The 20,800-nt window shown below is 41.1% G+C and overlaps 1 protein-coding gene across 1 annotated transcript in view; it reads right to left on the reverse strand.

Annotated features, from left to right (window-relative positions):
- Window positions 1–442: 442 nt before the first annotated feature.
- LOC311133053 (F-actin-uncapping protein LRRC16A-like) overlaps window positions 443–20,800 on the reverse strand; it is a 33,369-nt gene continuing 13,011 nt past the window's right edge. Inside the window, exons 10-38 of the mRNA XM_084166479.1 lie at window positions 19,511–19,599; window positions 18,757–18,851; window positions 18,443–18,529; window positions 18,255–18,358; window positions 17,881–17,958; window positions 17,366–17,442; window positions 17,121–17,225; window positions 16,680–16,749; window positions 16,330–16,411; window positions 16,146–16,245; window positions 15,990–16,044; window positions 15,717–15,889; window positions 15,525–15,593; window positions 15,293–15,386; window positions 14,994–15,092; window positions 14,635–14,763; window positions 14,208–14,324; window positions 13,658–13,833; window positions 13,058–13,145; window positions 9,526–9,678; window positions 9,325–9,403; window positions 9,012–9,202; window positions 8,758–8,873; window positions 7,597–7,999; window positions 2,238–2,271; window positions 1,785–1,931; window positions 1,497–1,613; window positions 1,079–1,231; window positions 443–706 (exon numbers count right to left, since the gene is read on the reverse strand). Of these exons, the coding sequence (XP_084022605.1) occupies window positions 537–706; window positions 1,079–1,231; window positions 1,497–1,613; window positions 1,785–1,931; window positions 2,238–2,271; window positions 7,597–7,999; window positions 8,758–8,873; window positions 9,012–9,202; window positions 9,325–9,403; window positions 9,526–9,678; window positions 13,058–13,145; window positions 13,658–13,833; window positions 14,208–14,324; window positions 14,635–14,763; window positions 14,994–15,092; window positions 15,293–15,386; window positions 15,525–15,593; window positions 15,717–15,889; window positions 15,990–16,044; window positions 16,146–16,245; window positions 16,330–16,411; window positions 16,680–16,749; window positions 17,121–17,225; window positions 17,366–17,442; window positions 17,881–17,958; window positions 18,255–18,358; window positions 18,443–18,529; window positions 18,757–18,851; window positions 19,511–19,599 (3,450 nt within the window). The 3' untranslated portion in view covers window positions 443–536. The remainder of the gene's footprint in view (window positions 707–1,078; window positions 1,232–1,496; window positions 1,614–1,784; window positions 1,932–2,237; window positions 2,272–7,596; window positions 8,000–8,757; window positions 8,874–9,011; window positions 9,203–9,324; window positions 9,404–9,525; window positions 9,679–13,057; window positions 13,146–13,657; window positions 13,834–14,207; window positions 14,325–14,634; window positions 14,764–14,993; window positions 15,093–15,292; window positions 15,387–15,524; window positions 15,594–15,716; window positions 15,890–15,989; window positions 16,045–16,145; window positions 16,246–16,329; window positions 16,412–16,679; window positions 16,750–17,120; window positions 17,226–17,365; window positions 17,443–17,880; window positions 17,959–18,254; window positions 18,359–18,442; window positions 18,530–18,756; window positions 18,852–19,510; window positions 19,600–20,800) is intronic.

The following is a 20,800-nucleotide window of genomic DNA, read 5'->3' on the forward strand; positions in this document are numbered from 1 at the left end:
GAACACCTTTGGGATGAATTGGAACGCTGACTGCGAGTCTGGCCTAATCGCCCAACCTCAGTGCCTGACCTCACTAATGCTTTTGTGGCTGAATGAAAGCAAGTCCCCGCAGCAATGTTCCAACATCTAGTGGAAAGCCTTCCCAGAAGAGTGGAGGCTGTTATAGCAGCAAAGGGGGGACCAACTCCATATTAATACCCATGATTTTGGAATGAGATGTTTCGATGAGCAGGTGTCCACATACTTTTGGTAATGTAGTGTACTTTTCAACATATCCATGTCTCTTTCAGTGTATTAATACATTTTGACATAAATCTACATAACATGCATATTAGACATAGGAACACAGTAGTGCTTATTGGTTGATTGAATAAGCCAATCAACGGCCTTTGTTTAGATTAAGATAATTCAGAATAAGGTACTGGCATGGTTTTCTCCATAAGCTTTTTTTTGTTCTTTGCTCTTTGGCTGTATTACGATTCTCCACACTTGGACACTCCATGGAACACTTTGGGGAAAGTATGTAGCTTTTCTCTCTACACTGGGATGTCGTCATCGATGGTGTCCTCCTCCATGTTGTCAGGCCTGAGGTCCTGTCTTTGGTCCGTGTCAGGGGGAGGAGGGAAGTCCTCTTCGGTGTTGTTGTCTTTAGCAAACACCCCAGGGCTTTGGTAGTGGGCAAGGTCCACCATGGATGAAGGTCTCACTGCAAGGACAGTGACACAAGACAGTGGTGTGTGAGCTGATATGGTACTAAACAATGAGGAAGCTCCAACTGGTAGCCTACACCATAACTACTGGTACTACTGAGACTACAAACGACGTCACAGCTGTGTGATTACTAATAAACCAACAGAAATAGCTACTGGAGCTCCAGGAGAAACCCCTACAACTACTATTACTGAGAACGGCCAGTTCCACTGCATGTTATTCAAAAGGTACGGCCACAATTGGACGTGCCAAAACTGCTGCAACTTACTTTACTACCATTAGTTGTTGATACACCCAACACTACACTACTGTACGTGTCTTAAGTATTTAAAAAAACAGCTGAAGGAGAGAAGGTAATTGGTCTAACCAGATGCAGGGAGGGACTTGGTGCGCTCTCGACCCTCTACTTCCTGTGCCACAGAAGTGGAGCGCTTCAGGGAGGACCACTGTCTCCCGTCAATAGCAGACCTGTCCGTCTCTTGGTCCAAGTCAAATGGGCTGGAGTCTCCTGTGAGTTCAACTAATGGAGAGAGAGATGAGGGTAAAAGATGCTTTAATGCTTCAATCATACCAGGTGTCTATTCAATACTACCAAACTCACATAGTGACTTTATTTCTATAGCATACTATGTTCTCAGTGAACTGAAATAAATCCCTTTGTCTTTACGTGAAGCAAAACAGCTTTGCTTATTCTATTTACTCTCAATATCAACATTGGACTGTGGTGAGCTGTTCCTAAATCAGTTCTTCTGGGTGGAGGGTACACGGGTAATAGATATACCTACGATTAATGTGGCTACTCTCCCCTTCCCTCTCATAGTCTGAGGGTGCCTTCTTCAGGCGAGGGGCGGGCAGTGGTCCTTTTGGGGATACGTTGCCAAGAGGGGAGTCAGGGGTATCATCTGAGGGTGAAAAATAGACAAATAAAGAATGGTTACAGACAACAGGACAAATTAAGGCAAGATAAATCACAATAGCAAAGTAATCTTCTTCTTCATCTATTTTTGTTTCTGGTGCCCTTATTTCCCATCTGAGTATCACTATCAATAAAGTATACTTATTCATATGCATACCTGGGCTGTGGCTGCTGCCAGGGCTCAGGGGTCCCAAAGTGTGTGGTCCCATGTGGGGCTTGATGCTCTGGGGTGCTGGGGGTCTGAGTGTAACACTGGTGGGTTTAGACCTGGGCGCTATCGACGATGTTTGACTCTCTGGCTTTCCTACAGAGAGACATAACAAAGAAGACCAATATTGAACACTTTTTAGAAATAGAATACACAGCAAATGTGTGGATGGTTCGTAGAGCTTTTACAAGGAACTGTCTAAACAAAGTGTTACCTAGCGCTCTAATTTAATGAAACATTTTGTTCACTTTTATTGTACCACATGGCAGCTGGCAAGCTGAACGGCAAGACAGACGCTGTGGCATAATTGAGTTGAGCCATCCTTGTGTACATAAAGATTAAATATCACTAAATGTAATTAAAAAATATAATTATCTGATTGGGATATAGAGGCCAACTCACCTTGTTTACCATCTGCATTGTCTGAAGAGTCAGACTGTAAAAAGAACAAACAAACTTCTTTCAGTATGGCCAACGTCTTTAGTTTGTCCTAAACCTGCTTTTAGAGGCACCATTGTGTTTTCCACTGCACGGTTTTGTATTCAACAGTCTGAACCAAGCTGAGACATGGATGTTCCATATAGAGCCACTATAGGGCGGCACCTTCACTGTTATCCACTCATGACGATCTGTAGCTTTCCAAATGATTGGAATATCTACAGTTGAAGACAGCACATATAGTGTATCTTCAACATTAAAAGAACAAACATATTACTATCTCCCTTTTATTCCTTACTATCTGGGACTTTTTCAGAGGAGGTGTGTTACCCTGCAAGAAGGTCATTATTCAGTAGTTCAATGATGCTAAGTCTTGCAGGGTTTCCCAAACTCGATCCTCGGGACCCCAAGGGGTGCACGTTTAGTTTTTTGCCCTAGCACTACACAGCTGATTCAAATAATCAACTAATCACCAAGCTCTAATCATTTGAATCAGCTGTGTAGCGTTAAGGCAAAAACCAAAACGTGCACCCCTTGGGGTCCCGAGGACTGAGTTTGGGAAACGCTGTCAGCTAAGGGGTGATACTGGCTCATACACTTACAGTGGGGAGAACAAGTATTTGATACACTGCAGGTTTTCCGACTTACAAAGCATGTAGAGGTCTGTAATTTTTATCATAGGTACAGGTAATTAATTTGCATTTTATTGCATGACATAAGAATTTGATACATCAGAAAAGCAGAACTTAATATTTGGTACAGAAACCTTTGTATTACATTTTTTATTTTATTTTTATTTTTTATTATTTTATTTTTTTTCGGGGGGAATGGATCAGCTTAATATTGCAGATAGATTGTATCTTCTATCAATGTAATTGTCTGCATCACTTCCAATCCCCCATGTTTTTTTAATTGTTTTTTTTATATATATATATACTCCCCTTTATTACTTTTCAACCCCACCATCCTTTCCCTACTTGGAGTAAATTAGTGAACAACAATGCCCAGGCCTCTACTTCCGGTCTATAATTACTATCTACACCTTATGGACAGAGTTAATTTTACAATAATTCTATTATATATATATATATATATATATATATATATATATATATATATTTTTTTTTTTGCTCCTGAACTTCTTCTACTCTCAACCTCTCCGATCATTTTCATGATGTCCATCCGGTTTGCTTCTATATGCCATATCTTTCTAACTGTGCTCTTTCCCAAAAGCTCCCAACATACAACCTATATATTTATTATGGACACAGTATGCTTACATTATTAGATATCTTTGTTATTATTTGTTGTTATTTGTTATTAGTCCCATCCTTCAACTCTATTCAATACCTCCCATCTATCTCTTAACACCATCCATATAGGATTTCTATTTGCCATATATATTTCAACCGTACTGTGATGTTTTACAAAAGTTCTGAACCTTTCTATTCTCATTGCTTCTACAGATTGTGAATTAAAAATAAACATTTTTGCTAAAAGTATTATTATATTATTGATTGATTGACTATGACTTTTCAGATCACCCAGTAATGCTATCTGCAAGGTTAGTTCCAGGTAAATTCCTGGACCTGTGTCCAAAAACAAGCTACAAATGGACAGAACCAAAACAAATGATCTAATGATTCTGTCTCTTCACAGCAAAATCTGCAGAGCTGGGAAGATTGTATCCCCCATATAAATAACATTCTATTGGTAGCAAGAATTTTATATAATAATTTAAATTGAAAGATTCTAATTTTTGAATCCGGTGTCGTTTTGCGTGTCAGTTCATAAACACTATGCCATGGGATCGGTACGTCAAAGATCTCTTCCCAACTATTTTGCAATCTATATGGGATGGCTGTCAATCCTTTGGTCCTTAAGTGAAACTGATATACTTTTTTATTTATCACAGTTTTCCTTAACCAATTATGTTCTTTAATGCAAGGCCGACAGACAAGTTCCTTACTTTCTCCCCCTTCCACTTTCCTCTTCCACTTTTGCGGTAAGGCTGCAATTATTTGGTTGTAATTTTGGGTAGAGCAGACATTTCCATATGTTTTTGTTAGCTGCATGTGCGACATAACTCCACCAGTCCTACCGATGATATCATTTACGAAGATTATACCTTTTTTAAACATTCTGTCAAAAAATAAAGGTTTTTTGTCAATTAGTATATTTGAATTTAACCACAATATTTGTTGCATTATTTGTTCTGTCGTTTCTGGAGGATTAAATTGAAATTGCAACCAACTTTCTATGGCTTGTTTTAGAAATAGTGACATTTGGGAGATTATTTCCTTTTCAAATAACTGAAAGTGAGAGGTTGTAATCTGAATAAAGGGAAAAAGGCCTTTCTTGAACATTGGGTGAGACAATCTTACTAATTTGCTTGAGAACCAGTTCGGATTTAAGTATAACTTTTGTATGACTGAAGCTTTTAGTGATAGGTCTAATGCTTTAATATTTAATAATTTCTGTCCTCCGAATTCATATTCATTATATAAATATGCTCTTTTCATTTTGTCTGGCTTGCCGTTCCAAATAAGATTGAATATTTTTTTCTCATATAATTTAAAAAACTGTTCGCTAGGCGTCGGCAAGACCATAAGCAAATAGGTAAACTGGGATAATACTAAAGAGTTAATCAGGGTGATTTTTCCACAAATTAACAGGTATTTTCCTTTCCTTGGTAGTAAGATCTTATCTATTTTTGCTAACTTTCTATTAAAATGTATTGAAGTGAGATCATTTATTTCCTTTGGGATATGTATTCCGAGTATATCCACATTACCATCAGACCATTTTATTGGTAGACTACATGGTAATGTAAAAATTGTATTTTTTAGTGATCCAATACGTAATATAGTACATTTATCATAATTTGGTTGTAATCCAGAGAGGTTAGAAAATGTATCTAGATCCTCTATGAGGCTGTGGAGGGATTCTAGTTGTGGATTTAAAAGAAAACATGAATCATCAGCGTACAATGACACCTTTGTTTTTAAGCCCTGTATTTCTAATCCTCTGATATTATTATTGGATCTGATTTTAATAGCTAACATCTCGATGGCCACAATAAATAGATATGCAGATAGTGGACAACCTTGTTTCACTCCTCTTGACAGTTTAAAACTTTCTGAGAAATAGCCATTATTTACTATTTTACACCTAGGGTTACTATACATGATTTTGACCCATTTTATAAGAGATTCTCCAAAATTGAAATGCTCCAGGCATTTATATATAAACCCCAGTCGAACTTTATCAAATGCCTTTTCGAAGTCTGCTATGAATAGCAGGCCTGGTTTCCCATATTTTCCATAGTGTTCTATTGTTTCCAATACTTGCCTTATATTATCTCCAATGTATCTTCCATGTAAAAAACCTGTCTGATTAGAATGAATAATATCCGACAATACCTTTTTAATTCTATGTGCTATACATTTTGCTAGGATTTTTGCATCACAACACTGAAGTGTAAAGGGCCTCCAATTTTGTAAATGGACTGGATCTTTATATTTTCCACTTGTATCCTGTTTCAGTAATAATGAGATCAGACCTTCTTCTTGAGTGTCAGATAATCTACCATTTACATAGGAGTGGTTAAAACATGCTAATAACGGTCCTCTTAGTATATCAAAAAAGGTTTGGTATACCTCGACTGGTATGCCATCCAACCCTGGAGTTTTCCCGGACTTAAAGTCTTTAATTGCATCCAGAAGTTCCTCCTCTGTAATTTCACCTTCACATGAGTCTTTATGTGTGGCTGTTAATTTGACATTATCAATAGAAAAAAAATCTCTACAATTAGCTTCAGTTAGAGGAGATGGAGGCGACTGAAAAGAAAACATATGCTTAAAGTACTTTGTTTCTTCCTTCAAAATATCATTTGGTGAATTATGGGTGACTCCGTCAATTGTAACCTTTGTTTGCAATTACAGAGATCATACGTTTCCTGTAGGTCTTGACCAGGTTTGCACACACTGCAGCAGGGATTTTGGCCCACTCCTCCATACAGACCTTCTCCAGATCCTTCAGGTTTCGGGGCTGTCGCTGGGCAATACGGACTTTCAGCTCCCTCCAAAGATTTTCTATTGGGTTCAGGTCTGGAGACTGGCTAGGGCACTCCAGGACCTTGAGATGCTTCTTACGGAGCCACTCCTTAGTTGCCCTGGCTGTGTGTCTTCGGGTCATTGTCATGCTGGATGACCCAGCCACGACCCATCTTCAATGCTCTTACTGAGGGAAGGAGGTTGTTGGCCAAGATCTTGCGATACATGGCCCCATCCATCCTCCCCTCAATACAGTGCAGTCGTCCTGTCACCTTTGCGGAAAAGCATCCCCAAAGAATGATGTTTCCACCTCCATGCTTCACGGTTGGGATGGTGTTCTTGGGGTTGTACTCATCCTTCTTCTTCCTCCAAACACGGCGAGTGGAGTTTAGACCAAAAAGCTCTATTTTTGTCTCATCAGACCACATGACCTTCTCCCATTCCTCCTCTGGATTATCCAGATGGTCATTGGCAAACTTCAGACGGGCCTGGACATGCGCTGGCTTGAGCAGAGGGACTTACGTGCGCTGCAGGATTTTAATCCATGACGGCGTAGTGTGTTACTAATGGTTTTCTTTGAGACTGCGGTCCCAGCTCTCTTCAGGTCATTGACCAGGTCCTGCCGTGTAGTTCTGGGCTGATCCCTCACCTTCCTCATGATCATTGAGATCTTGCATGGAGCCCCAGACCGAGGGTGATTGACCGTCATCTTGAACTTCTTCAATTTTCTAATAATTGCGCCAAAAGTTGTTGCCTTCTCACCAAGCTGCTTGCCTATTGTCCTGTAGGCCATCCCAGCCTTTTGCAGGTCTACAATTTTATCCCTGATGTCCTTACACAGCTGTCTGGTCTTGGCCATTTTGGAGAGGTTGGAGTCTGTTTGATTGAGTGTGTGGACAGGTGTCTTTTATACAGGTAACGAGTTCAAACAGGTGCAGTTAATACAGGTAATGAGTGGAGAACAGGAGGGCTTCTTAAAGAAAAACTAACAGGTCTGTGAGAGCCGGAATTCTTACTGGTTGGTAGGTGATCAAATACTTATGTCATGCAATAAAATGCAAATTAATTACTTAAAAATCATACAATGTGATTTTCTGGATTTTTGTTTTAGATTCCGTCTCTCACAGTTGAAGTGTACCTATGATAAAAATTACAGACCTCTACATGCTTTGTAAGTAGGAAAACCTACAAAATCTGCAGTGTATCAAATACTTGTTCTCCCCACTGTAACAGAGTCAAAAGCAGCTAAATCTGGTCAGTTTACCCACCTTATGGGCGGCCATTTTCTCATGCATTTTTCTCATCTCAGCCAGGAGGTCCATGCACATTATGGGGCCCATTATGGGGACCCCAAAGTGCCGGCCACCATGAGGACTACCCTTACTGTCACTCTCCAAGTGCTGTTCCTCAGTGAGTTCAGGGGTTGGCTGCTTTTTTGTGTGGTCAGGGGAGATTTCGGAGTGGTCCCACAACGGAGCCTTGGGGGACAGGGGCTCCTCTGTCACAGTGCTGACGGTCGCAGAAGCCGGGGTGGTGATGGCAGCTGTTCCATGGCTCTTCTCAGACTTGGAGGTGCGAGACTTGATGAGGTTAAGGAAGCCGCTTTTCCGGGATTCCCGTTTCTTCTCCGACCCCTCCTGGATGTTGGAGGAGCCCCTCAGGGTGGGTCGTCTAGAAATGTTAAAGAATGCTTTTGCTGAACAGTACACACTCACAACTTCTATAATTAACAACTTTTAAATACGTAAATTAAAAGGTACAGGTAAACGGCCAAAATAAAGCAAACACTTGAGTAAATGAGGGATACAAAGTATATTGAAAGCAGGTGCTTCCAAACAGGTGTGGATCATGAGTTAATTAAGCAATTATCATCCCATCATGCTTAGGGTCATATATAGAAACGCCCATTATTTTGGCTACCATGGCTAGAAGAAGAGACCTCAGTGACTTTGAAAAAGGTCTCAAAGGACCATAGGGGGTTTAAAGGGTGTGTGTGTGTCTCAGTCACCAGATCTCAACCCAATTGAACACTTGTGGGAGATTCTGGAGTGGCGCCTGAGACAGGGTTTTGCGCCACCATCAACAAAATAACAAATTATGGAATTTCTTGGGGAAGAATGGTGTCGCATCCCTCCAATAGAGTTCCAGACACTTGTAGAATCTATGCCGATGCTCACTGAAGCTGTTCTGGCGGCTCATGGTGACCCAACGCCTTATTAAGACACTTTATGTTGGTGTTTCCTTTATTTTGGCATTTACCTGTAGATAGTTAGCCTGCAAACAATCTAGCCATTGTTAGCTTACTGCTGCATGCTTTAACACAAACACTGAGTGATTTAAATCTTATGGAAACGAATAATTTATTCTAAACGTCAAGTAATTTCATTTACTTTTGGGAAGAGTTCACCATAATAGGAATTAGGACTCACTTAAAACTAAGTTTGGTGATTTTTTTGTAGAAGAATTCATCAACACCCTCATCCACTTTTCCCAGGAGGTCGTTCTTCTCCACTTCTGGTGGTGGAGAGGTGCAGATTGGTTCCCGCTGAAAACCCCAGAAATATGTAGGCCTACATCAAGCCATATTCAATATCATACAGAATAGTAGGTAGACATAGAAAGAGAGAAAGAGGGAGAAAGAGAGGGGGAATAAGAGAGAGGGGTCAGGTGGAAGGCCTCTTACTGGTGCTCGGCTAGGGTTGGCCCTCTTTTTCGGTTTGGGGCGGAGCTTGGTGTGATGCTCTAGCTTTCGGGCCTCCATAGTGGGCAGCTCGCCAAAGTACGTCGGCTTCTTGTCCAATGGGGGAGGATGGGGCGGGTCTTCCTCATGTATAGGCACTTCTTCCAGGGCCTTGTCCAAGTCAAACTCCATTTCTGATGGACAAGAACAACCATAAATAGATGAGGTAAAACCAAACCTCTCTCATTCCAAGTTGCTGAAATACTACATTACTACTGTACTGTAATCTAAATCTATTTGAGCAGATCTACTGTACCCGGGATGTAGAACATAACCTCACCAAAGGCCACAGATACAGGCCGCAGCATCCTGCAGAGAATGCTCTTCCTCTTGGACTTGGGTGTCATCCGCAGGTCACAAACACAGTCAAGAAAAAACAGTCAGCCAGTGAGTCATGCTTCAGTACAGCAGATGGGCATCACAAGCCTTCATAGCAGAAGGGACCAGTCTTAGTTACCACACAGGTGTCCATCTCCTCCAGCCTCTCAGCATGGTGCTGCCTCTGCTCCTGGGTCTGGGCCTCAGGTTGGAGGACCGTCTCCTCCAGCACCTCCGTCTCTTTGAGCTCCTGGTGGAGAAGAGGCTGCGGTTTCCTGGTCAGGTGTTCTGCCTGGGGTGGGGAGGGAGGAAAAGCCATACACTGTCAGTGTTCACCAGTATTTACACTGTCAGTGTTTCTTCACCAGTATTTGCTTTGATGTGGTGCAGAAGTGCCCTAATCAGGATTAAAAGTAATTTAAGCAAAAATGCATTATTGTCTGTGTGTGTGTGTGTGTGTGTGTGTGTGTGTGTGTGTGTGTGTGTGTGTGTGTGTGTGTATATATATATATATATATATATATATATATATATATATATATATATATATATATATATATATATATATATATATATATATATATATATATATATATATATATATATATATATATGGGAAAGAAGTATTTGATCCCCTGCTGATTTTGTACGTTTGCCCACTGACAAAGAAATAATCAGTCTATAATTTGAATGGTAGGTTTATTTGAACAGTGAGAAACAGAATAACAACAAAAAAATCCAGAAAAACGCATGTCAAAAATGTTATAAATTGATTTGCATTTTAATGAGGGAAATAAGTATTTGACCCCCTCTCAATCAGAAAGATTTCTGGCTCCCAGGTGTCTTTTATACAAGTAACGAGTTGAGATTAGGAGCAGACTCTTAAAGGGAGTGCTCCTAATCTCAGCTTGTTACTTGTATAAAAGACACCTGTCCACAGAAGCAATCAATCAGTCAGATTCCAAACTCTCCACCATGGCCAAGACCAAAGAGCTCTCCAAGGATGTCAGGGACAAGATTGTAGACCTACACAAGGCTGGAATGGGCTACAAGACCATCGCCAAGCAGCTTGGTGAGAAGGTGACAACAGTTGGTGCGATTATTCGCAAATGGAACAAACACAAAATAACTGTCAATCTCCATCGGCCTGGGGCTCCATGCAAGATCTCACCTCGTGGAGTTGCAATGATCATGAGAACGGTGAGGAAGCAGCCCAGAACTACACGGGAGGATCTTGTCAATGATCTCAAGGCAGCTGGGACCATAGTCACCAAGAAAACAATTGGTGAAGGCCTGAAATCCTGCAGCGCCCGCAAGGTCCCCCCTGCTCAAGAAAGCACATATACAGGCCCGTCTGAAGTTTGCCAATGAACATCTGAATGATTCAGAGGAGAACTGGGTGAAAGTGTTGTGGTCAGATGAGACCAAAATCGAGCTCTTTGGCATCAACTCAACTCGCCGTGTTTGGAGGAGGAGGAATGCTGCCTATGACCCCAAGAACACCATCCCCACCGTCAAACATGGAGGTGGAAACATTATGCTTTGAGGGTGTTTTTCTGCTAAGGGGACAGAACAACTTCACCGTATCAGAGGGACGATGGACGGGGCCATGTACCGTCATATCTTGGGTGAGAACCTCCTTCCCTCAGCCAGGGCATTGAAAATGGGTCGTGGATGGGTATTCCAGCATGACAATGACCCAAAACACACGGCCAAGGCAACAAAGGAGTGGCTCAAGAAGAAGCACATTAAGGTCCTGGAGTGGCCAGTCTCCAGACCTTAATCCCAAAGAAAATCTGTGGAGGGAGCTGAAGGTTCGAGTTGCCAAACGTCAGCCTCGAAACCTTAATGACTTGGAGAAGATCTGCAAAGAGGAGTGGGACAAAATACCTCCTGAGATGTGTGCAAACCTGGTGGCCAACTACAAGAAACGTCTGACCTCTGTGATTGCCAACAAGGGTTTTGCCACCAAGTACTAAGTCATGTTTTGCAGAGGGGTCAAATACTTATTTCCCTCATTAAAATGCAAATCAATTTATAACATTTTTGACATGCGTTTTTCTGGATGTTTTTGTTGTTATTCTGTCTCTCACTGTTCAAATAAACCTACCATTAAAATTATAGACTGATCATGTCTTTGTCAGTGGGCAAACGTACAAACTCAGCAGGGGATGAAATACTTTTTTCCCTCACTGTACCTATTCAAGGGTTTTTCTTTATTTTTCCTATTTTCTACATTGTAGATAATGAAGACATCAAAACTATGAAATAACACATATGGAATCATGTAGTAACCAAAAAAGTGTTAAACAAATCAAAATATGTTTTATATTTGAGATTCTTCAAATAGCCACCCTTTGCCTTGTTGACAGCTTTGCACACTCTTGGCACAAGGTGTGCCTTGCTAAAAGTTAATTTTTGGAATGTATTTCCTTCTTAATGCGTTTGAGCCAATCAGTTGTCTTGTGACAAGGTATTAATATTAATATTAATATGCCATTTAGCAGACGCTTTTATCCAAAGTGACTTACAGTCATGTGTGCATACATTTTTACGGTAGGGTCACAGAAGATAGCCATATTTGGTAAAAGACCAAGTCCATATTATGGCAAGAACAGCTCAAATAAGCAAAGAGAAACGACAGTACATCACTACTTTAAGACATGAAAGTCAGTCAATATGAAACATTTCAAGAACTTAGAACGTTTCTTCAAGTGCAGTCGCAAAAACCATCAAGCGCTATGATGAAACTGGCTCGAATGAGGACCGCCACAGGAATGGAAGATCCAGAGTTACCTCTCCTGCAGAGGATAAGTTCATTAGAGTTACCAGTCTCAGAAATTGCAGCCCAAATAAATGCTTCACAGAGTTCAAGTAACAGACACATCTCAACATAAACTGTTCAGAGGGGACTGTGTGAATCAGGCCTTCATGGTCGAATTGCTGCAAAGAAACCACTACTAAAGGACACCATAAAGAAGAAGAGACTTGCTTGGGCCAAAAAACACAAGCAATGGACATTAGACCGGTGGAAATGTGTCCTTTGGTCTGGAGTCCAAATTGGAGATGTTTGGTTCCAACTGCTGTGTCTTTGTGAGACGCGGTGTGGGTGAACGGATGATCTCCACATAAATAAATCACAGACAGTGTCACCAGCAAAGCACCCCCACACCATAACACCTCCTCCTTCATGCTTTACGGTGGGAACTACACATGTGGAGATCATCCGTTCACCCACACCGCGTCTCACAAAGACACAGCAGTTGGAACCAAACATCTCCAATTTGGACTCCAGACCAAAGGACACATTTCCACCGGTCTAATGTCCATTGCTTGTGTTTTTTGGCCCAAGCAAGTCTCTTCTTCTTTATGGTGTCCTTTAGTAGTGGTTTTTTTGCAGCAATTCGACCATGAAGGCCTGATTCACACAGTCCCCTCTGAACAGTTTATGTTGAGATGTGTCTGTTACTTGAACTCTGTGAAGCATTTATTTGGGCTGCAATTTCTGAGGTACCTCTAATGAACTTATCCTCTGCAGCAGAGGTAACTCTGGGTCTTCCATTCCTGTGGCGGTCCTCAAGAGAGCCAGTTTCATCATAGCGAATGGTGGTTTTTGTGACGGCACTTGGAGAAATAGAGAGAAAGAGTCTATTTTAGGATACAGTACTGACCAGAGTGTTTTGGGAACGGGACAGAGATTCCAGGATCTCATCCACGATACGGTCTGAGAGGAAGGACGCCATACTGAGCTTCACTTCACTGTGTGACAGAGAGGAGAACATGAGCCAGATACTACCTCTCTACTACCAGCACTGTATCAAGACTGGGCTGCACATAGTTACAGACTATGTTACAGCAGTTTTCTGAGAGTGACGTTTACGTACATTGCACGGTTATCAGCTAAGGCTATGTGACATAATCATAATCAATTATTTCACTAGGTCTAGCACATCTTACACAGAGCAGATCACAATGAACTGATTCAGTTTGAATTCACATGAACTGATACCGTCTACATTTGAAATGATTTACCCCCACCGCCCTTATCTGTTGAAGTTTACTTGTGACGGGCACAAAGCAGGTAATGTCCAGGGTCAGCAGGACTACCATTGGACCAGACCCCAGCGTGAATCTTTGTTTTTGGAGATATTATTGTTTTGTAGTTGTTTTCCTCTCCTTAGTTGAATGCACTTGTTGTTAGTCACTCTGTATGAGAACATCTGCTAGCTATCTTGACCAGGCCCGTCTTGACCAGGTCCTGTGGTGATCACCTGATCTTGTTGATGATGTCGACTCCTGACTGTTCCAGTAGTGTGGTGGTGATGAAGCTACGGGGGACGGTCATCCTGCCTGCGCCGGCCTTCATCAGCTCCTGGTGCAGGTTGCTCCTCATCATCACATGGGGACAGAGGCCTTCAGCTGTGTCAACCATAGACTGCAACAACGTCTGGATCAAAGAGAGAGAGAGAGAGAGAGAGAAAGAGTGGGAGAGAGAGAAAAGAGGGGTTGGCAAGAACATTGCGCTAGCTTATGTCAAATTCACAGTTGCTGCAAGGCCTAGGGCAGTGTCAAATTGCACAGTTTTGTTCATGCCCAATCACACGCACACCTGATTCAACAACTCGATTAATCATCAAGCACATGACCAGTTTAAATCAGGTGTGGACTTGTGTGGGACTAGAACAAAAACATCCAACTTCGAGGACTTGAGAATCACTAGGCTATGATATTCACTAAGATAAATCAACACCAAAAATATCTAGTTTGAAAAATACTGTTAAAGACATTTCGCAATTACTGCTGTGTTTGACTGTTGCGTACCTGTAGCTGCTCATCCATGACCTTGGCCATCTCTCCTGCCATGGACTCCAGCTTGTCCTGAATGGGGCCGCCCATGCCACCAAGAGAGCCCCTCACGTGGTACAGGTTGGGCAGCAGCTAGATAGATGAACAGAAAATGGAAGGAAGGAGAAAGAAAGAGAACAAGAGGGGAAGAGGCAAAAAGAAAAAGATGACTGTTCTCTTTTCTCATCTAAACATTTGTGTTTGAGGTTTCTCTTTTTCTGTATTCTTGTATTTCAAAATGTTTTTTAACCAGGATGTCCCTCGTAGAGTTTGATGTTAATGTTTACCCTGTCATTTTTGTCTCTCTAGATCAAGGTTTGTTAATCCACGTTCTATCACTTCTGCGTTCATACTGTATGTTCTAGCGGTTCTATGAGAACAATATGTCTGGTTCTCAGCTCACTCTTTTGGAGTTCCTGGCATCCTTCATGAGGTTCTTGGCCACCTTCATGTCCTCCTGGATGACGTCGGTCTCTGTGTACCTCAGGGAGTTCAGGTGGTCCTGCACCTTTACACAGATCATGTCCATCATCTGGAGCAGCAGAAGGCAGGAGGGGTCAGAGGTCATCAGAGGACGTAATATTTTATTTATTTTTATTTTTATTTTAGTAATGTAATGGTTTATGGTCATTCAACATTTAAAAGACGTAGTATGTAACTTTAACTTCTCCAGTGGAAACTCAATGTACTATTAACATTTATCCAAAAAGTGCAGAGACCAATAAAAGTTACAGATCAAACAGATTTAAACAGACGGGTCACCTGTTGTGTGGTTGTCGTGACAATGCCTTGCTGGAGCCGGTAAGCTTGCTCTTGGAGGTATTTTCGAGTCTCGTGGTTCCTTAGGAGATACTGCTCCATCTGCAAGGGAATTGATTTGAACAGATTGATACAAATAAATAAATAATAATATCTAATAATTGTTTTAATTCATACAGATAGCCTGGAAATGTGACCGTTTTTGCATTCAACACTGCTATCGATGCCTTGTTATCAATGACAATTGACATCAATTCTGTCATCAGTTAATATCCACCATGCAGACAAATGTAAACTTTGACCTTTAGTAGGGCGTCCTCTGTTTTCTCAGGGCTGGCCTTGAGGGCCTGGGCTGCATCGATGATGGGGATGGGCATGAAGCGGATGGTGTGGTTCCTGAAAGAGACAGAGAGGGTAACAGTACTCTATATGTAGCTAAGTGTATGTCTACTCACATATCCTAACCAAAATATCCATGTGAAGAAGTGCAGAGGAGTATAAATGAATAGAATAAATTGTGACACAGATACATACTTTTCTAGAGCAGCTGCCACATCCTGGAGGCCTTGTAGGCTGACATTGTTTTTGTCCCACATAACTGTCCTGTACAAACGCATAACAGATGACAATGAAGAACAATAGAATACAGTAGAATCAATCTTATGCAGTATTGGAAGTTGGCGCAGTTGACCCTAGTGGATCTCTTCTTGAGTCATGACCTCTCACCGGAGCTTGGTGTTGATCTGTAGGGCCTTGGCCAGCATCTTGGCCCCCATGTCTCCCATGCTGTTGCCACTGATGTCCACCCGGATCAGGCTGGTGTTGCTGCCCAGAGCGTTCAGCACGATGGAGAGATCTCCCTTCAGCTTGGAGTCGGCCAGGGAGAGGGACGTCAGGGGCTAAGTGACAAAGAGGTTAGTTGAACAATGGTAATGAAGGGTTAGACAAATGTTGATGCTAAGCTGTTATGGCTAAGTATCACCATAAGAGCTGACTCACCGATTCCTCCTCCTGTATCATGTGCACCAGGTTGTCTAAGACTTGAGACAAATTTCTGTGGGAAGACATGCACACTTTGTTACATTCCAGACAGAGAGGACGATACAAACAGCAGGATATTAAAGTGACAGGTTAATAAAAAAGTAAGTCCCGTACTTGGACTTGATGTTATTGAAGTTCTTGCCCAGTGAGAGGTGGCGGATGGAGCGATTTTTGGCCAGCCACACCAAGAGAGTGGTCAGGTCTGAATCCAAACCTGAGCATCATATATAACACAATATTAAGTCAAAATCAAGGTATACAACGTTCAAAATCAATACAATGTCTACTCAGGCCTCACCGTTGTCTGAGATGTCCAGGCTGGAGATGTTGGGAATCTCAGCTATGCAGCCCTCCAGAATCTGAGAGCCTCCAGATCTTAGCTGAAGTAATAGAGAGAAACAAAAACAAAACATTTAGAGAAAGGATAGCAATTGCAATCAGGATAATATCCATACATGTATTTTGGTGATGCCATTCAGGGTACATAAGTAAATAACGTTAAGTAATTCAGAACATCAACCCAAATAATAAAGGGGTTTCAAGACATTTTATTTTAGAATTTGATTTCAGAGTAGACTTCCCCTTTAATTTCTCCCTCAGAGATTCAGGTAAGTGTGCCAGGGCCAAGGCAGTAGTTCAGCCTCTTACCTCAGAGCTGCTGAGATCCAGTGACACTTCACTGAGATTAGGATTGCAGCCAAGACCTAGTAAAAGTGCTCTGAGGAGAAAGAAACTCATTCAAGCTCAACCGACTTCTTTTCTATTCAGTTCAATGACTAAAGCAGGCTGAAGTATGCAGGCGGTAAAGAGTTGGTGTGGTTAGACTGCTTTCTTGTTCACAGCAACTTTAAGTAAATGTCTCTATACTACTTACTTTTTCTTTTAAAAATTAAGCAAAAATACTGTATACAAAAATAATAATACGCTGAATGTCAACGACTTCCTGTCTAAAAGATACATCACTAACCATTTATAGACATGTACATTTTCTCCAGGAATATTCTCCAGTTTTCTATATCATATTTTCATTCTTGGTGTAATACACTTAAATGGAGCAAATGGCATAAATGGAGCAGACTGCAAGCTCACTTGAGTGCCTCCAGAGGGAGTTTGGTTCCAGATAGGTTGACACTGCTCAGCGCCAGTGCTGTGCCAAAGAACTGCTTGAAGGAATGCGGCACATCTTTACTTCTCCTGTGGGTTCAAAAAGAATACCAGCACACTTTGAGACACTTTGAGCAGTATATGACACATGGACATAGAAAGCAACAGCAACTATTGAGCGACAGGCTTATTTTAGCATAAGCAAGAGATTTTGTTGTTGTATGGCTCACCTGTGAGAGAAAACGCTCTTAGACATGTTAAGCACTGAGAGGTGCTTGAGAGAACCTCGTAGAAGTGAAGTGCAGACCTGGAAGACAGGAGTTGAGCATCTGAATAACATGGACCAGTCAAGTCACATCACAGCTTTTCTCCAAACTCACAGTCTAGGGAACTACAGACAGTATTTTACAAAATGGACTGGCCATTTGCATAGCAACAAATATAACAACAAGATCCATAAATATAACTGTATAAAAAGCTAATCGTTTTTTTTCAATTGATAATAGTGATATTAAAAGCAGACGGTATGATACTTATAAACAGTGCTCACATGACGTCCGAATATGCCATGTTCACTTTCATTGCATATTATTACAATTAAACTAATCTACTTAATGTAGATTATTGATTATGTTTAGAATATCCATGTAATGTGCCCATAAAAAGGGTTAAAGTCCCATTGTCCCATCATTGCCTAGCGATAGCAGTGTGAATTTTTCTTAGGATTGGATGAGGGTTCACTCACTTGGTCCAGACAGCAGTCACTGTTGGACAGATCCAGAGTTACTAGACTGTTAGGTTGACCCAGGAAATTGTACAGATTCTGTGAATAGCGTCAGATAAATTATGAAGAGAACAACAGAAAATACTGAGTACAATGAAGGGGGAATTATGTCTATGGAATACACTTCATATTTCAAATTCTATTTCACACCATTTCTGTGTCCTGTGTGAAAAATATATGAAAGCCAGGACAGAACATTTAAGATTTTGATGATGTTGCCAATACAACACTGATCTAAGATCAGTTTTGCACTCCCTCCCCTTATTATTAAGATTAGGCTTTGTGGAGTGTTAGCTGATCTGTGCCTAGCAACTTCTACCAGGAGATGTACATACTGAGAGATCGTCTCCTCGGAGTGAGTTCCCACAGAGGTCCAGGTGTGTGATGGTAGTGGGGACAACAGGGTTGGCACTCAGCGCCTGGGCAAGACTGTTAACCCCTGACAACACATACACAGGAAGTTCAGAGGAAATGACATAATACATGATATTTGTCAAGTAAATTGGTTATGAATTTACAATACCTTTTTGCGATATGGAAGTCTTTGAAAGGTTCAAATGCTTGAGACCCATTGGGAGTTTGGCTAGCTGTGCACTGAGAGCAGATAGACCTAGAAAAAAAAAGTGCATTCCTAACTTATGAACAAACTTAAACCTCTCATGAACTTGAAGCTTTGAGACACAAATTTGGCCATTGAGACGATCCATGCCAATGTAGGACAGAATACTAGAAGCTAGAATTCTAGATTAGTGCAGTATCCTATATATCTAATCATTGAATATCACTGAATATCATTAAATAGAAAGAAAAAAAATTTAAGCAGGGAGTTTGTTGTACCCTTGTCCTCCAGGGAGTTGTTTGTGAGGTTGAGGGTGTGAAGGACAGAGGCAGGGTTGTAGGCCAGAGCATTGGCTAGCTTCTGTGCGAAATCACTGTGAAAATATAAAGAAAAGACACAGCTCTACATAATCCCCAAAACACTCCTTACCCCAGGATACTTCAAATTGTTACTATCTTGGAGTATAAAGAAAAAGGAGCACTCTGTTTCTGCATAAATCTGATAGATTTATTGACGGGACAAAAAAAAACAGGCTTACGTTTCAGCATGAATCGCCTTCATCAGAGCCTATTGCAAACCTAGTGTTTGTTTGTCCCGTCAATAAATCTATCAGATTTACGCAGAAACAGAGTGCTCTTTATTCTTCCGGATAGACACCAGTTGAAGTATCCTGGGGTAAGGAGTGTTTTGGGGATTTTTAAGCCCCCTTTTTCGTTTGGGCTGGGTTGAAGCGCGTTTGGATATACCTTTTTTACACAGCTCTACATAAGTTCTCTCAGGATTTTCGACATGAAGTGCATTTCTGATAATAGTCAGAATCATGTGTTTATCTAATGTGTGAGCTTGCTCCCTTAGCTTCACACTGGACAGCATGCATGGACTGTGGCTGCGTTCGAGAGCAGGATTCATTGTGAAACTGTGCGTGTGTGTGTTTGTGCGTGTGTGTGTTTTGTGTGTACACCCGCATCTGTGTGTGTTGGATGGTGGATAAGATAAAGCCTGTAGAACATATTACCAGTGCTTAGTGCTCACCTTCTGAGACCGGCATTCTCTAAAACCAGCTCCTCTAAGCGACTAGAGCGGGCCACAACTCGCAGGATTTGTTCACACACATCTGTGGACTGCAAGGAAACACTTTAGTGTGAAAAGTAGCAAGCTCAGGCTTGTGTAAACACAGATGCATAACTTACTGTACAAAAACAAAAACCTTTAAATGCATAAACACACACACACGAATGCAAACACACAAGGACAAATGCCACATGTACACATTCACACACACACCTCATATGACTAAGTATCAGCAGCAGTCACACCATCCCTGACTAATAAGCGCTTGTTGACATCTCATCCTCATGCCTCCTCTCTGCCTGCCACCACCAGAACACACACTCCTTTATATACACAGCTGTCCTCTTCCTGCTGTGGCCAGTGTGCCCTTTACAAAGTGTGTTCAGCCACACTCGGAGGATAGTGGAAGTTATATAATAAAGAATGGTTTCAATAAAAATAAGCACTTATTGAAAGTCTTACAATGTATTATAACTGCATCATAATTAGTGCTGAGTGATTAGTGCTTTTTGAGGTCGGTTAGGTTTCGGTAAGATTATTTTTAAAAATCACGGTTTTCGATTCCGATATATATATTTTTTTACATTAGATGCACTATGTATTATGTGGGTTGAACAACACAGAATAAAACAATTAATAAAAGTCCCATGATGGTAGTGACAGCCCATTACGGCTTATCACTTATTAACATTACTTTACTTTAACATAGAGTACAAATCAAAGGTTTGGACACACCTACTCAAAGGTTTTTCTTTATTTTTTACTATTTTTCACATTGTAGAATAATAGTGAAGACATCAAAACTATGAAATAACACATATGGAATCGTGTAGTAACCAAAAAAGTGTTAAACATATCAAAATATATTTTATATTTGAGATTCTTCAAATAGCCACCCTTTACCTTGATGACAGCTTTGCACACCCTTGGCATTCTCTCAACCAGCTTAATGAGGTAGTCACCTGGAATGCATTTCAATTAACAGGTGTGCCTTGTTAAAAGTTAATTTGTGGAATTTCTTTCCTTCTTAATGCGTTTGAGCTAATCAGTTGTGTTGTGACAAGGTAGGGGTGGTATACAGAAGATAGCCCTATTTGGTAAAAGACCAAGTCCATATTATGTCAAGAACAGCTCAAATAAGCAAAGAGAAACAACAGTCCATCATTACTTTAAGACATGAAGGTCCGTCATTACTGACAATTTCAAGAACTTTGAAAGTTTCTTCAAGTGCAGTCGTAAAAACCATATATG

This window comes from Coregonus lavaretus (assembly GCF_964263955.1).
Source record: "Coregonus lavaretus genome assembly, chromosome: 7".
In the NCBI taxonomy this organism is placed as follows: Eukaryota; Metazoa; Chordata; class Actinopteri; order Salmoniformes; family Salmonidae; genus Coregonus; species Coregonus lavaretus.